At 41.1% G+C, this 17,230-nt stretch overlaps 1 protein-coding gene across 2 annotated transcripts in view; it reads left to right on the top strand.

The window, feature by feature from the left end:
- The first annotated feature begins 7,832 nt into the window (after positions 1 to 7,832).
- Positions 7,833 to 17,230, top strand: part of Zfyve1 (zinc finger FYVE-type containing 1) — a 48,509-nt gene continuing 39,111 nt past the window's right edge. Inside the window, exons 1-2 of one of the 2 annotated variants that reach the window (XM_010645418.3) lie at positions 7,833 to 8,297; positions 10,064 to 10,976. In XM_010645418.3, coding sequence (XP_010643720.1) covers positions 10,494 to 10,976 — 483 coding nt within the window. In that variant the 5' untranslated portion in view covers positions 7,833 to 8,297; positions 10,064 to 10,493. The remainder of the gene's footprint in view (positions 8,298 to 10,063; positions 10,977 to 17,230) is intronic. The other variant, XM_010645417.3, reaches the window with a different exon arrangement.

Genomic DNA, 17,230 nt, shown 5'->3' with positions numbered 1-17,230 from the left:
TTAAATTCTCTTGGCAATTACAGAAAAATCACTTGACCATACTTATATATTTGTTTATTTCTAGACTTTATTGCATTACATTACATATCTATCTTTACACAATGATCATACCTTCCTCCTTTAAAGAACTGACAACAACAGCAAAAAACCACAATTGCCACGCTGTAAAGATTACAGATAGCTTTAAAATAAATCTAAAATGGGTGTGGTAGCACACGCCTATAAACCCAGCTCTCCAGAGACTGAGACGCAAGAGGATCACTGAAAATTCAAGGCCAATTTGGGTTACTCAGCAAGTTCAAGGCCAACCTAAACTGTGGAAGGAGACCCTATCTCAAAAAACCAATAATAAAAATAATGTCTTGGAATGAGATAGTAACTTTATCGCTTAGCTTTTTATTTTTATTTTTATTTTTTTTTAGGCAGGGTCTCACTATGTAGTTCAGGGTGCTCCCTCTTGAACACATTATATAGCCCACACTGACCTCAGACTCATAGCAATCCTCCTGCCTCAGCCTCCTAAGTGCTAGAATTATGGATGTGTGGCAACATGCTCAGCTCTAGATTTTTTCTTTTTTATGAATCTGTATTTTGCGTTTCCATGTAAGTTTTAAAATTAGCTTGATTTTGTTTTTTTTTCTTTTAGACAGTCTCACTGTGTAGTTCAGACTGGCCTTGGACCCACTATGTAGACCGGACTGGCCTTGAACTCATGACAATCCTCCTGCCACAGCCTCCCAAGTGCTTGGATTGTAGTATACCCAGCTCAAATCAGCTTGATTTTTACAAAATGTGCTGGTGTGTTCTGTGGTATTACATTGAATCTAGAAGTCAATATGAGCATAATTATCATCTTACCAATATTGAAGGAGAAGGAAGAGGAGAGGAAGGAGAGGTAAAAAGAATTAAGATGCTTTATGTACATGTACCAACTTCCCTCAACAAATGTGATTATTATGTAGTACAAATATATGTTAATAACAAAACAAAACTATATTGCGTCTGTTGAATCTTCTCCCTTCCTTCTTTCCTTCCTTTCACTCCTAGGAACAGAATCCTTGAGCATTCTAGAAAAGAACTCTTATCACTGAACTACGTCCCTATCCCCAGCAATTTATTTTTTGTTTTGTTTTATTTTTTGAGACAGGGTCTCACCGTGTATTTCAGTCTGGGCTTGAACTCACTATGTAGCCCGGGCTAGCCTTGAATTGCAGTGATCCTCTTGCCTCAGCCTCCTGAGCACTGGGATTAAAGATGTGTGTCACCATGCCCATTTAAAAATCTTAATTTTCAGGCAGGATTTTACTAAACTGCCCAGCCTGGCCTTGAACTTGTCATCCTCCTGTCTCAGCCCTCAGCAACTGGGAGTACAGATATGTGGTGCCACACTCAGTCAGTATAGAGTTTCTGATCCACTGTGATATACCTCTTCATTTATTTTGGTCTTTAAAAATTTTTAATGATGTTTTAACTTATTCTTAATTAATTAATTAATTATTTTTTTGCACTGGGGATTGAACCCGGGGACTTCACACTGAGCAACTTTCCTAGCATAACATTTCCTATTTTGACTCAGGTCTCACTAAATTGCTAAATAGCTCAGTGTGGATTTAAATTTGTGATCCTTTAGTCTTAACCTTCCAGAGGGCTGGAATTACAGGCACGTGCTACCACACCTCGTTTGTTTATTTTTGGTGACAATTGTTTTGGTTTAGAGGCTCCTCCAAGAGCCTCAGGTGCTCATAGGCGGGGCTTTTGGAAGGTGACTGGATTGTGGGACCAGAATAGTTGACTTGTGAGGAGGTGAGGTCAGGTAGAAAAGGTGAGTCCCTGGGCCTGGCCTGGAAGGAGTATCTTCCCTCCTGGCTTCTCTCCGCTCTCTGCTTCCTGGTTGCCTTCACAGAAGAGGCTTTCTTCTGCCCAGACTCCTCCATCATGCTGTGGACCATGCAAGGGCGGAAAGTTCTAAAAAGGTAAACTAAAAGCAAACTTTTCCTTTAAATTACAGGTGTTGGGCATTGTGTTCCAGTGATGAGGAAAGTGACTAAGACAAGTCTTGTGCATATTTTGTTGAACAAACCACTGAATATTTTACATTATTGACTTTATTATAGATAGAATTAACTTCTAAATTTCAGTGTTGCGAATACGTAGAAATAATACGTAGAAATACAACTTATTGGGTCACGGATTTAGCTCAGTGGTGCCACCGCCTGTGCCTGGCAAGCACAAGGTCTCTAGTTTGATCCCCAGTGCCAAAAAGGAAAAGAAAAAGAAAAGAATAAAATCAAAAGATATATACAAAAAATATATATGTATTTTTGGTACCGGGGATCGAACTCAGAGCAGGCGGTGGGCTAAATCCCTAGCCCATATTAGTTGATTTTAGAGCCTGTAAACTTAACTCATGTACTGGCTCTACTGAGCTTTTTAATATTTCTTACATGGTCCCTATAAATGATGTAATTTGTGAATAATGATAGTTTTATTTCATTATTGGACACCTCTTTGTCATTTTTTCTGTTCTTCCTTCCTCTCTTCCTTTCTCCTTACCTCTTTCCCTCACTGCCTCCTACTCTACTTTCACTCTTTTCTGCTCGTACCAAGTAGAACATCCAATACACACTGAATAGACCAGAGTAACAACTGTAATCCCAGTACTCCAGAGGCTGAGGCAGAAGGAGTACCACGAGTTTGAGGCTGGCTTGAGCTTGAGAGTTTGAGGACAGCTGGTACTGCGCGAGGATTCTCCTTCCTAAGATATGGGGAGGAGGGAGAGAGGAAGTGAGACAGAGCTTTCCTTCCTTCCTTTCGCCCTTACACCATTCAGGTTATAGCTATGTAAGCCATGTGAGACAACTGGATTCTCCTTCCTAGACATGGGGGGAGAGAGAGGGTGGTGGAGCGGCTAGGGATAAAGATAGAAGATATAGTTCCCAAGGACACGGCCCTGTGAATCATTCATTCCCTTTAACTGGATCCTCTAAATTTCCACTGCCTCCCAACAATACCTCAAATTATGAATTCATCAATGAATTAACCCACTGAAAAAGTAACAGCCCTCATGCTTCAACCATCTTCCCAAAAACCCCACTGTGTAATGAGACTTTGGGGGACATTTTATTTTTATTTTTTAGGGAAGTTTTTAGCTCAGTTTGCAGAGTTTTCAATCCATAGCTGCCTGGCTCCAAGGCAGGAAAGCAGGTCTGAGGAGAAAGAGCTCATGGCACGGCAGCAGGAAGCGGAGGGATGAAGGGAGGAGGGAGGAAGACGTAATTCCAGGCCACGTCCCCAGTGATCACCTCCTCCAACCAGGCTTTCCCTCCCAGTAGCTGTGAACACATCTGTGGACCAATTCACCGATGAGTATCACACGCCTCACGATCCAGTTATTAGAGATAGGTGAGTTAATTAGACATCTTGTACGCAGTTAGGCTTGGCTGGCCTTCAGTGAACCAACACGGAGGACAATCAAAACACATTCACTGAAAGCCAGCATTGTAAAAGAAGAGAAAGTACCACACCCACATGCTTCCTCTGAGGATGAATAGCGGTGACTGATATTCTAAAAAGGTATCATCAATCAAAGACCTTCCAAGAAAGATTCCTGACCAACCCCTTACCACCGAAGACCCTCACTCATTCCTTATAAGCTTGCTATGAGACTTGGGTCCCACTTAATGAATATTATCTAAGCAGCTGTACTTGTAATCTTACTAGTTGGACTATAGTTTTGTCCCACTTGAACTCACCTCATGTCATGGCTTTGTCCCATAAAACACCTTTGAGAAGTTGGGTGAGCTGGCATCCCATTTTCTGGTCCCACTTCTGTTTCTCTTAGGCAGAAGCTATCTTTTTTTTTTTTTTTTTTTTGGTTTTTTGAGACAGAGTCTCACTATGTAGTTGAAACTGACCTGGACTCACAATGTAGCCCAGGCTGGTTTCAAACTCACAGCGATCCTCCTGCCTCAGCCTCCTGAGTGCTGGGATTATTGGCACGTGCTACCACACCCAGCTTAGGAGCTATCTTGCTCAGTAAATTTTTCCTACTCTTAACCTCCTTTGTACTGTTCCTAGAATTCATTCTTTGATTTTAGAGAACATGAACTTGCACTTTGGGAGTTACATCTCTTCCCCCTATAACACACAGTCACCTCCTCCAAAGCCCACTTACGAGCACATGAGGCTTTAGGGGGACATTTAAATACAAGTCATAACACTGTGCCTCTGGCTCCCCAAATGACTGTGCATCCCTTTATGTAAAATGCATTTAATTCATCTCTAAAAGTTGTCAAAGTCCTAATATAGACAGCTTAGTTAGTTAGAAATGTTATAGGCAGTCAGATAGGGCTAAGACCTTGAAGAAGCCAGTTCAGAAAAACACATGTAATGGGTAGAGCTGCATTCCCTAAAGGCCAGACCTCAAGACAAAGATGAAAAGACTACCCTACTGGGTGGGAGACCAAGACCTTAATTGATCCTTACCAGGAAAGGTCTTTGTCCTTTATGTGACTTGCTTCCCCACTGGATCAATAGTACCTCAGATTCAAGGTAAAGTCTTAGCTATGAGCTCCTGTAAAAATCAGAAGAAAGTTAAGCCTTCCAACATACAAAAGCAAAGGGTAAACATTCCCATTCCAAAAGGAAGAAAGGAATGGGACCAGAGCAAGACCCAAACCCAGCAGGTCAAACACGGAATTCTATATTTCCATGTGTAGCTATGGAGCAAGCTATGCTGAGATGAGAACTCCCATGGGCTGGGTAAGTCCTGCCCCTGTGTCACTGCTGATGGTTGTAGCTCTCAGGCCTTCCCTTTCGGACTGGCTTTGCTCACTCCTTGCAGCTTTCTTCAGACGTTTCACATCTTGTGGTCTCCATTCTACTTTAGGCTTCTAACTCAGTTTTAAGCTCTTCCCTCTCCGGGAGAACACTGCCTAGCTTCCCAAGCCTTCTGGAGCATAATGTGCTAGAGCTCTCCAAAGCAAAGTCTTAACTTTTGTGACTTTGAACCTTCCAAGGGATTGGGCCTTACTGTTTCCTCATATACCTTTGAAGTATCTTTCTTATTTCGTGTTGTAAAGCATTTGGCTTCCTTTTAATGCTAATCCTTCTGCCAAACTCTCCTCTGATCTATTTTTTCAGGCTCCAACTTTACTAGAGTTTCCTTTCTGGCCAAACTCAAAACTTTTAAGTTATTTGGCTGGGATGTTTGCTCTTGGTTCTCAATGTAGAGCTGGATAAAAGCCCCAACAGTACCCATGCCACAACTGCAACATTAAACAGCCTTGAAATTTCCTCTGTTGGATTAATTACTCCAGTGCCCATAATCTCAGTCTCCCACAGTATCAGGACATGAGGAAAATGTAGACAAATTTACTGCAAAAACATAACACACAATTAGGAGTCCAACTCCCACTTGAAACCTGAGCCTGGTCTTTTTCATCTGTATTTTTATTAGTATCACAGTTTTTTTTTTTAATAACTAGCACTACAAATAAAGTGGCTTCCAAATTTCTTTAGGCCTAAGGCATAGATGGCTCCCCCACCTCCCCTCTGCCTAGGGAATGGACAGAAAGCATGGAGGAAAGGACAGAATATGCAGATGCTGGCACCTGGAGAACAAGCCTAACTTCCTTCTGTAGGCAAGGGAGGGAAAGGTCAGGGTCCAGGAAGGGATGGAAGTAGCCTGAAATTGAAATTGTCTATTGCTCCATTGTATTCTCTTCCATATGGATAGTATCCTTCCTTTCTTTTCTTTCTTTCACCGAGTGTATAGCCTCCTTTGACTTGGTCATCAGTGAGCAAATGAACCCAAGGGTATTAATCTAAGTAACCAATAGCATTCTGAGCTCTAAACAGAATCTCCAATCAACCTAGGTTTACAGCATTCTAGGACAGCTTTCCACTGGGATTATAGGTGTATGCCATCACACCCGGCTTCAGACGGCATTTTATATCCAAACCATAAGAATTCTCATTTTACAAGTAGAGATATAGAGCAATCTATTAAGGTTCCAGGAAATTATAGTAGTTGGGGCTGGGGATGTGGCTGAGTTTTAGACCAGTGACCTCATGTACATGAAGCCCTGGGTTCAATCCCTGATACTGGAGACAACAAAGCAAAACAAAAGAAAGAAAGAAAGAAATCTTATAGTGACAGTTCTGAGAATAAAATGTAGGAAACCTTTATGGCATCTAGCTAGTCTCATTTTAAAGAGGCTTGTTATCTTGTCATCTTTTCCTCTCTGCATACCCTCAACTGAGTGTTATAGTGCTGCAGACAGCTTAGTTCTTAATACACTGTTTTGTGATAGGGCATGGGAAAAAAATTCTCAACCATGTTACCCATTGTTGACTCTGCTCAATTTGTTTTTTGGTACCAGGGATTGAACTCAGGATCTTTCGATTGGGAGGTGGGTGTGGTACCAGAGATAAATCTCCAGCCCTCTGCTAAATTTTGAAGACACAATTTTTAGCAACATAATCTTTCTATATGGTTTATTCATTATTGTGTAGATTTGGTGTTTTTGGTTTTTTGAGACAGGGTCTTGCTTTGTAGTTTAGGCAGGCCCTGAGCTCACTATGCAGCCCAGCCTAGCCTTGAACTCCCTGTGATCCTCCTGCCTCTGCCTCCTGAGTGCTGGTATTTCAGGCATGTGCCATCACACTGGAACCCCCCCCCAGTTTTTTTTTTTTTTTTCGGTACTGGGGATCAAACTCAGGACCCTGCGTTTGCGAGACAGGTGGCAGCACCGCCTGAGCTAAATTTCTGGTCCTGGTACTGGGGAGTGGAACTTGGGGCCCCTCGATTCGGTTTTTATTGTTTTTTTTTTTTTTTCCAGCCCTCGATTTTTTTTTAAAAAAGTGATCCAATCAATTCTTTAAATTGTAGGATAGAAAGTCTCCTGTTTCAAGTCAGGAGATGAGTTATTTTGTCAACAACTTGTGTGATTTTTGGCAAGCCACTTAACCTGTTTTTTTCTCCTGGGTTAACAATTATCAAGATAGAATTATAGAACATTAAAACTGCCAGAGACTTGGAAAATTACACAGTGCAATTCCTTCATTCTATGAAGAAATTAAATGACTTACCCTAGCCTAGCCATCTATACAGTTAGGAACTTTTCTAGAACAAGCACTAAATCTTAGATACCAGGGCTCTTTTCATTAATTACTGTTCAAAGAAATGGGGGAAAAAAGTGAAAGCACTAAACAGTATGAAGCCTTTTCTTTTGTTTTTGTTTTTTTTTGAGACAGGGTCTATGTAGTTGAGACTGACCTGGAACTCAGTATGTAGCCCAGGTTGGTCTCGAACTCACAGCAATCCTCCTGCCTCAGCCTCCAGAGTGCTGGGATTACAGGCATGCGCCACCACGCCCCGCATGAGGCCATTTTTAAAAAGCCAGGTATTAACCATGAGCAGACACTGCAGTTTGAAAGTTTATTTTAAAATAATTTGAAAGTTACCCTAATTTAAAGATTACTTAAAAGTTAGAAGTTCTGAAGTTAAATAGATCAGAAAAAAGAATAGGAGGGGTAAAAAATCTGTGGTGAGGGCCAGGATTTAGCTCATTTGTGCCGCCTGCCTCGGAAGAGCAAGATCCTGAGTTCGATCCCCGGTACAAAAAAAATCTTCAAAGAATATCTTTGAAGGGAAAACAAGCCTCCCACAAGAATTCTTACCGTCTTATCGCTTAATTTTATTGGTTTGCGATTACGGATTTATGAAAGAATATTGTGGGAGTTACCTGAAACCGTATTATTTGCCCCGCCATTTCTCACTTACACTGAACATTATTACATCAGTTGTCCAATTAGTGCCGTTTCCTACCCTAAGTAACGCGCTTTAACCTGCGGAACCACAGTCACCCCAAAGACTCCAAGTCCCAAAATGCTCGCGGGGCTGTCTCCACCGCCTGCTCGCCCGAGCTGTGCTTCCGTCTGGGAATTGTAGGCATGCAGAGCTTGTGCTTCCGGGATGTGGGGCAGAGGGTAAACCACTTGAACTACAACTCCTAGGAGGCTACGCGATTCTTCCATCCCGCGGGCGTTGCGCTCCGCCTCCAGCCGCTCCTCCCTCTCTGGGCTGCACAGCTCACGCCTTCCTGGTAGTCTGAGCTGCGAGAAGTTCACTCGGATCAGCTGATCCCAACTGACAACAGGGAAGGAGGAAGCCCGGCAGGCGACGAAGGAGGAGAGGACAGAGATGGAGATGAGGATGGATTTACCGGTGTCCTGAGGGTCAACCTTTTACCCCACAAACATCTCGGGAACCCTGCAGCGGCAGCGCTGCTCTGGTGGGAACCCGGGGCCGCTGCGGGCAGGTGGCTGTCCTCGGGAGGAAGGGGGGCCGGGTGCGGCGCGGGTGGGGGTGGGGTGGTATAAACAATGGATTCGGCTTCGGGCTGTGCTGGCGTAGGGGGGATTTGGGGGGACCTTCTTTGTTCTTCGGCTCCGCTCCTACCCCTCGGGCTGTGGTGTTCTCTGGGAGGAAGGCAGGGTGAGGAACCCCGCTTTGGAGCGAGGCGTCGAGGTGGGGACCCCAAGTGGGCAGAGATTGTTTGCTTGGCCTAGATGGAGTGAGGTGTTCTCTTGAAGGTTGATTTTATATTTTTCACAATTGTGACGTTTTGATTTTTGTTTCCGTTTTGGGTGCTCGTTGGGCACGTCTTTGATTAGGGTATAAATAAGGAGCTCTGGTTCCTCCCTTGTCTTCCTTGTTTATCTGAAAATAAGATTAATAGATTGATTTCGGTAGGAGAGGAGTATCTGAAAGGAGGACTTTGCACTTTGTCGTGCATTGGGATGGGAACCAAAGCTAATTGTATAAATGACCAGAGCCCCCTTTCCTGCCCCGGTTGTTTTCTTTTCCCTTTCTTTTTGAAGTTATTTTTATTTTTGAGTGACAAAGATTAAAATTATTTGTTCGACTCACCGAAGGCCTGGTTTTATAGTGGATCATAGTGCAGGAATTCTGACTCCTGTTGCTCACTTTTTGTTTTGCTGTTAAAGAATCAACAAAAGGAAGTATAATGATTGTTTTATTGTTTTTGAACATGAAAATGGGACTTGTTTCCAAATGTAGAGTCCGTATTAAGCATCTGTGTAGATTTCAGATAGTTACAGGGATAACTGGGTCTGCTAGGTCTTTGATGGGTTTAAAGTTTATTATTTTCTTTAGGTTTTTACAGGACACCTTTCTGTCTTCCTAGTTGGGAGGTGCTGAGGATTATTTCAAGGATTGTTCGCTTAGTGATTTTGATTCTGAACTTAATAACTGAATGAACAACAGCACCAAGGCTTGGGCCTAAAGGTGATGTTTGTTAAAAGGAAGAGCCTTAGCCGTGATTTTGAGAAGAAATTCCTAGTATTATAAGACAGTGTAAATTTCATAAACAGCAATAAGAGCTGGGCATGATGTTGCATGCCTGTGATTGATCCCAGCACTCAGATGGGAGACTGAGACAGCATTGCCCCAAGTTTAAGGCCAGCTTGAACTACATAGCCAGACCCTGTTTCAAAACAAAAACAAAAACAAAACAAGCAGGAAATGAGAATTCTCTCAGTAATTTTGACCTAATATTTAATCAATCTTTTTGTTTTTCTGTTTTTTTTGTGTGTGTTTATGTTATGTTTGTTTTTGTTTTATTTAAAATTTTTTTATTTTAACAAAACTTTTATAAAATTCGTCTTTGGGGATAATTTACTTAGCTTGAATTGTTTTCCTTTTTTATTCCCAAAGAAAATACAGGATTATCAGCATCCACTCAAAACACATTTACACTCAAAACTACATTTTCTATACCCTGCTACATTAGATGCACTTTAAACTGCAGAAAAATCTTTGTTTTTGTTTGTATTTTTTGAGACATTGTCTCACTATGTGACCTGGAACTCACTATGTAGCCCAGGCTGGTCTCAAACTCACAGTGATCCTCCTGCCTTAGCCTCCCAAGTGTTGGGATTACAGGCGTGCAGCACCACGCCTGGCAAGTGTTTTTCTGTTTTGAGGTGCACTTCTGTTTTCTAGGTGAGTGAAATCTTTTTCCTTCCTCTATTTTAGGTGTCCCCTGAAATACTGACTTGAGGTTGAATTATTCTGAAAAGCTCCTGACCACTTTATTTCATTACCAAAACTTTGTGGCTGAGGCCCAGCAAGTGAGTCCATCTTTGTAACACATCACATCTTTCTCAGATTGTCATCAAAGACCCTTTGAAATTTATTTTGACTATGTCTTTGCACTTTACCGAAGATGAACCCATCAAACCAAATCAACATTGCTGCTGATAAGAGAGTTTGGGAAGCAGAAAATTAAAAATCTGAATATTTGTGAATGTGTGAAGAATTATAATAGGACAGTTTTTCTTTCCCAAGGTGTTCAGATCCCTGTGGAAATTTTGTATGGTCTTTGGACTCAAAGCCATTTTCTCCACTCTTCGGGAAAGCTTGGTGACTCTTACGTGGTGGGTGTGTTTCCTTACCAGTGTGAGTTATGAGTGCCCAGACATCCCTAACAGAGAAGGGCCTGAATCCAGGACTGATGTGCCAGGAAAGTTATGCCTGCAGTGGGACTGACGAAGCTGTGTTTGAATGTGATGAGTGCTGCAGTTTGCAGTGTCTCCGCTGCGAGGACGAACTCCATCGACAGGAGCGCCTTCGAAACCATGAGCGGATAAGACTCAAAGCTGGCCATGTCCCTTACTGTGACATCTGCAAGAGTCCCAATGGACATTCTCCAGGAGTTAGGCAGAGGGCATTGGTGAGGTGCCAGAGCTGCAAAAACAACCTGTGCCTAGAATGTCAGAAGAGAACTCACTCTGGGAGCAACAAGAGGAGACACCCAATTACCGTGTACAATGTCAGTAAGATCCAGGACTCCATGGAGGGGGAAGAGATGGATGAGGAAACCAAGTGGAAGAAAATGACTGAGAAAGTTGTAAGTTTCCTCCTAGTAGATGAAAACGAAGAGATTCAGGTAAGCTTGGGCCCAGTGGGACTCAGATGGTGTGGAACAGGCAACTGTTAGAAGGTAGATTTTAAAAAGATAGGCACTGAGTTCATATTTTAATCATTAAAGGCCAACTCCTCCAAAGGCTTCAGTTGCCTGGAGTCAGATTTAGTTACTTATCAGCTGCATGACCTTGGGCTGAGTTACTTATCTCAGCCTATTTTCTATAAAAACGGGGGAAAAAAGGTGATTAAGAAAAAAGGGAAGAGAAGCTGGGCATGGTGGCACAGGCCTATAATCCCAGCACAGGGAGGCTGAGGGGGGAGGCAACATAGCAAGACCCTGTCTCAAAATGCAAAATAAGTAAGTGCTGGGGAGGTAGCTCCTTGATAGAGTGCCCCTGGGTTCCATCTCTGGTGTTGGGGTAGGGAGGAACAGTGTCTACTTGTTGGGTTATAATAATGAAACACCATTTGTATAGTCGGTTATATAATAGATGCTCAGTATATGGGTGCTGTTGTTAGTATTATTTGGAAGAACTGCTTCAAACAGTTTTCTGATAGCACATTGTGAGTAAATGTCAACAATGAGGGACTGTACACATCCAGGGAAAGAAACAGTGGATCTGTGGGACTTTCAGGCAGTCAGGCATGAACCAGGTACGCAGGTCTTTTTTTTTATTTTTTCATTTTCGGTATGGGTACTGAACTCAGGACCTTGTTCTTGCAAAGCAGGCAAGTTGCCACTGAGCTAAAGCCCCTGCCCTAGGCAGGTCTTTTAGAAAAGCTTTTTAGGGCTGAAGATACTGCTCAGTGGTAAAATGCTAGCCCAGTATGTCTAAGGCTCTGGTCAATCCTCAGCACTGCAAAACACAAAGCCTTTTACAAGGTCAATTTTCTTACCACCTACCCACTTGTTTTTATTTAGGGGTTTCTTAGTCCATTTTCTATTGCAATGAGAAAATACCGGAGCTAAGGTAATTTATAAGGAGTAAAGGTTCATTTAACCTGAAGTTCTGGAGACTGGGAAGTCCAAGAGTGAGACACCAGCATCTGCGGAGGGCTTTGGAGTGAAGTAGTGCGAAAAATACTTCAGCTTCTCCTTTTCTTCCCTCTTCTCTTTTCTTTACCTGGGGAGTGAACTCAGGGCCTTGCACATGCTAGGCAGGTGCTCTACCACTGAGCTACATATGCAGTCCTTTTTATAATTAAAAAAAATTTTTTTTTTGAGACAACCTCACTAAGTTGTCCAGATTAGTCTAGTATTGAACTTTTTTTTTTTTAGAGACAAGGTCTTGTTTTGTAGTGCTGGCTGGCCTTGAAATTGCAGAGGTTCTCCTGCCACAGCCCCCTGAGTGCAGAGATTATAGGCGTGCACCAACCACCACATCCTGCTGAACTTGTGATTCTTTTGCTTTAGCTTCTGGGGTAGGTGGGGCTGTAGCCAGGCACCACCCTGCATAGCAGGTCTCATTCATTCATCCATCGGGACTCCACCTTGATGACTATCTAATCTCAGTTGCTTTCCAAAGGGCTCATCTTTACCATCAATTTATGAATTTGAAGGTTAGGCTTTAAGATTCCTGGGAACATTTAAACCATAACAACTTGTGATTGGTAAAGTCCAGTGAGAGCATCTAGAGTGACTAGAGGATACCTGCTTTAATTCTGAGGCGGAGAAGGAGTAGCCTGAGGTAAGAGCAAGCTGGGAGATCCTTAGGGGTGACTGGGTGAGGGGTAGTATAATATTTTGATTCCAAATGAAGTTAGGGCAAGCCTGCTTGTGCTTTGAAGTGGGCTTTCGGGAGAAGGCTGCTTCGTTCACATCCTAGTTCACTACTCACAGTACTGTGTTATATTACCGTGTGCTAGTTTTTTAAGTCTGTGGGTCAGGTTTGTTTACATTGTAGGATTGCTTTAGAGAGTGCCAGGAGTTTAGGAATGGAATGGACTTATCACTTGGGCCTGGTACTCAGTGTCCAGGACCTTTTTGTCAGCAGTATTTGTGGGGTATATGTGGTCCGTTGACTGTACTTTGGGTGGTGATTACTTCTTCAATCTCCAGGTGGGAAGGAGATGTTAACCTGTGTAAGTTACCATTTGAGAAATTTCTTAATCACCCACTCAATGTTTTTCATCTCTCCTTTTTTTCTCTTTGGACAAGCTGGTGGGAATTAATTACATCACAGTTCCTACATCTGTTGTCAGCTTAAGACTTTGCTAACAGACTTTTCTTTATGGTTTGAGAGGAAATAATAGAGTTATGGAAGAGTGATTCAGATCCCATTCTGCCTCCCTTGTCAGCAATTATGTGTTCATTGTGGGTTATGCTCTAATTGAGTGACATTGAGGACTAAATATTTTATAAATGGAGCATTTGGATTTGCATGATTATTGTTGGTTTTGATATCAACTCTCCCATCTTGTCAGCCTTTGGACAGTCATAGTTTGTGTTGCCATTACTTTCCTAAAGTGAGAGGAAGGTTTGGGGTAAGTCAGTAATCCTCATGAATGTGATGTTAGTACACAATGTTTTTGAGGAGGATGTATTTTTTGTCTCCCTGGTCCATATCAGAACTGGGGATCAAATCTGGGAAGTTCTGAGCCCTTATTTTCATTTTGAGACAGGGTCTTGCTATGCCCATTCTGACCTTAACTTTGTGATTGTTCTGCCTCAGCCTCCCTAGTGGCTGTTTTTTGTTGTTTTCATTTTTGTAATATTGATGCATGTTCCTGCTGGGCTTGGTGGCTTACATCTATAGTCTCAGCACTTGGGAAGTGAAGTAGTATCACAAGTTGGATGGCAGCATGGGCTGCATAGTGAAGCAAGACCGTGTCTCAAAAACAAAACAAAACAAAACTTGAATGCATGTTTCTTAGTAGAGAATGAAGAAAATATAAAAAAATTGTTAGGAAGACAAATTGAACTACCCAGAGGTAATAGTTAGTTGTCCATTCTCTTTTTTTCCCTTTATATGATATATGTATATAATGGAGTTATTGGTAGAGATTCTTCCTGCTTTTCCTCCATTCACACTACTTCTGAGGAAATAACATTATTGATCCCAAGCAGCATTGGCTGGGCAGTGGATTAGATACAATTTATTTGTTTTAGGTGGATATTCATTCTTATAGAGTTGGAAGTACAAAAATACTTAAGGAAAATAAGCTGGTTTAATTTTCTGTTAGGTCAGTGTCTTAACAATTAGATGATTTTCTGAAACCAACCAGATTACAAATTCAGGTAGAGTATGAACTCCTGGACATGGGATAGTTTTTATGTCCTATATAGAACCCAGGTACGATGGTAAGCACTTTCTTTGTCAGCACAGAAATACTTGTTGACTGATTGTTATGTTGTATCTCAAGTCTTTAAAAATGTGAGGCATGCACAGAACTAGTAAATAACTAAAATTTAGTAACATTTAAATATAACTTATTTAAGTAGTAACGTATAAACAGGTATACAAAAAAGTTTCCTACTACACACACGTAGTTTCTTTTAGAATAATCACCAATAAGTTAACTGCATCTCCTGAAATTTTTCATGTACATAATTATGAATATATACATGCACTGTATCCTTTTTATTTTTATTTTATTTTTTTATGGTAGCAGGGTTCGAACTCAGGACCTTGTACTCACGAGGCAGGCAGTGGAACCACTGAGCTAAATCCTCAGCCCTCCTTTTTATTTCTTAAACAGAAATAGAACCTAATAAACACATACTGTACATGCCTTATAAGATTTCCTTTTTACCAGCACATTGAGGTCTATCTCAGTATTTAAAGATGTCTAATATTTCTTTGAATGGCTTTTCTGTAACTTACTTTATTAATAAATACTCAAGCTGTTATAAAAATATGCTGTTTAGAATCATCAAATGATAGTGTGAAATTGAAATTTAGATATTATCAATTTTTTTGTTTTTAGTAGATGAAATTAGGTAGAGCTAAGTATGCAGAGTGATTAAAAATACAGTGAGTATTTAAATTTTAAAAATACAGCCTGGCATGATGGTACATGTCTGTAGGCTCTGTGCAGCTGAGTTGCATCCCTGGTCCTGAACATCATTTTCTAACCTGGGAAATACTAGGGTTTGGGATTTAGCTCAGTGGTTCCATTGCCTGCCTGCCTGGCAAGTGTAAGGTCCTGAGTTTCATCCCTGGTACAAAAAAAAAAAAAAAAAAAAAAAAAAAAAAAAAAATCCTACGAGTGTCCCAGGATTCTGTTTTTGATTCATAATAGTTTAACATTTAAAGAACTTACTTTGGTGTCAGGAATGATTTCTCTTTTTTTTTGTACTGGGAATTGAACTTAATTTTTTTGAGACAGGGTCTCCCCATGTAGTTCAGGCTAGTCTTGAACTTACTATATAGCCCAGGCTAGCCTCAAACTCAGCCTTGTGAATGCTAGGATTACAGATGTGGGGCAGGGTACCTTGCCCAGCAGGAATAATTTATTTTTTTTTAGAGTGCTCGATTATACACCAGCAATATGATGATGCCTGGCCATAAGTGATTCTTAGCATTCTACTTGTGTGAGATCATTTATTTTAATGATAACCTTGTATTGGTTTCATATTGCTGCTGTAACAAATTATCCCAAATTTAGTGGCTTAAAACACAAAAGTATTCTAGTTTTGGAGGTCAGTATCCCTACCATAGCTCAACTATGCAATTCCTTCTAGAAGCTGTAGCAGAGAATCTGTTGTTTTAAAGCTTCAAGAGTCTGTCTGCCTGTATTCCTTAGTATGTGGTCCTGTTATTCAACTTTAAAGCCATGGACCTTCATTGCCATCACTGTGTTTGTCTGCATCCATTTCACATTGCCTCCTTTGTCTGTGCCCTTATTTATGGCTCCTGCTAAGGATCCTTGTGAGTTCAGTGGGCCCACAAAGATAACCCAGCATAATCTCCCCATCTCTGAGTCCTTAACTCAGATCACATCTGCAGAGGCTCTTTTGTGACATATTCACAGGTTTCTGGGATTAGAACATGGGTATGGCAAGGGGAAGCCAATACTCAGTGCACTACACCCAGTGAAATAGATTGTGCATCTATGAAGCACAGACAGACGAGTGACTTTCCAAGGTTAAATGAGAGTATGTAGCAAAGGATTTGAACACAGGCAATCTGGTTCTGAAGTTCTAGTTTGGTAATGGTGAACCTTTTAGAGCGTTCAGTAATGCAAACAGCCTGTGGCCCATGTTCGCCACCACTGTTCTAACTCTTAACTTTTATACTCCTATCTTTGACTAAGTCATTTCAACTTTCTCGTTTACTTCATTATGGTGAATAGTACCAGCTCACCAGTTCCTCATGGCTGTTGAGAGAATCAAATGAAACATAATTCTTCATAAATATGAGTCAGTACTGTTATCATTGAAGAACTCCTTTCTACATGAATTACACCCTAAATTTTGTTTTCATGTTTCTAAGTATTTACGTATTAGACCATTTTCAGTTTTGTCCATAGGAATAATTTTAGTAATTTATAAGTTATTACTGTTTTATGTGGTTTCCTCCAATTCCATTTCAACCTTTGTTGCTTGTGATTGGAGAATTAATTCATCTTATTTCTTGGAAAACCTAAATGGATTAAAAAAAAAATTGCCCCCGTCACTTGGGGCAGGACGATTGCCTCAAGTTTGAGACCAGTCTGGGCTATGTAGTTTAAGGGCTGAGGCAGAGGATTGCCGTGATTTTGAAGCTAGCCTGGGCTATCACTGAGTTCCAGGCCAGCTTGATTTATAGAGTGAGACCCCGTCTCAAAAAAAAAAAAGAGCCAGGGATTTATCTCAGTGGTTCTGCTGCCTGCCTCCCAAGCCCAAGGGCCCGATTTTGATCCTTGGCAACAACAACAAAAAGAAATGGAAAAAAAAAAAAAAAGCTACCACAGAGAGCTGCATAGGAGGCTTTTGAAGAAGGTGAGATGTGTTTGGAGGTAGAGAGATAGAGACATTGATGAATTTGGGACAAAGTTTGGAGGTTGAAAATAGGCATGCTGATTCATTCGCTAGAGTAATGAAATAATAGGAATGCTGATGAGAATGAGGGAGTAAGAGAATTCTAGTGACTCCTTTTTTTTTTTTTTTTTTGTTTTTTTTATTTTTTTTTTTTTTTTTTTTTTTTTTTTTTTTTGAGGTACTGGGAATAAAACTCAGGGCCTTCTGCTTGTGCTGGCCAGGCAGATGCTGTGTTGCTGAGCTACATACCTGGCCCTTTTCTTTCTTTCTTTTTCTTTTTTTTTTTTTTTTTTTTTTTTTTTTTTTTTTTTTTT

This window comes from Fukomys damarensis, unplaced genomic scaffold, assembly GCF_012274545.1.
Source record: "Fukomys damarensis isolate Sample0158 unplaced genomic scaffold, DMR_v1.0_HiC HiC_scaffold_21, whole genome shotgun sequence".
NCBI classification, from domain to species: Eukaryota; Metazoa; Chordata; class Mammalia; order Rodentia; family Bathyergidae; genus Fukomys; species Fukomys damarensis.
The sequence above is the reverse complement of the archived record's forward strand: the minus strand, read 5'-3'. Positions and strand labels throughout refer to the sequence as shown.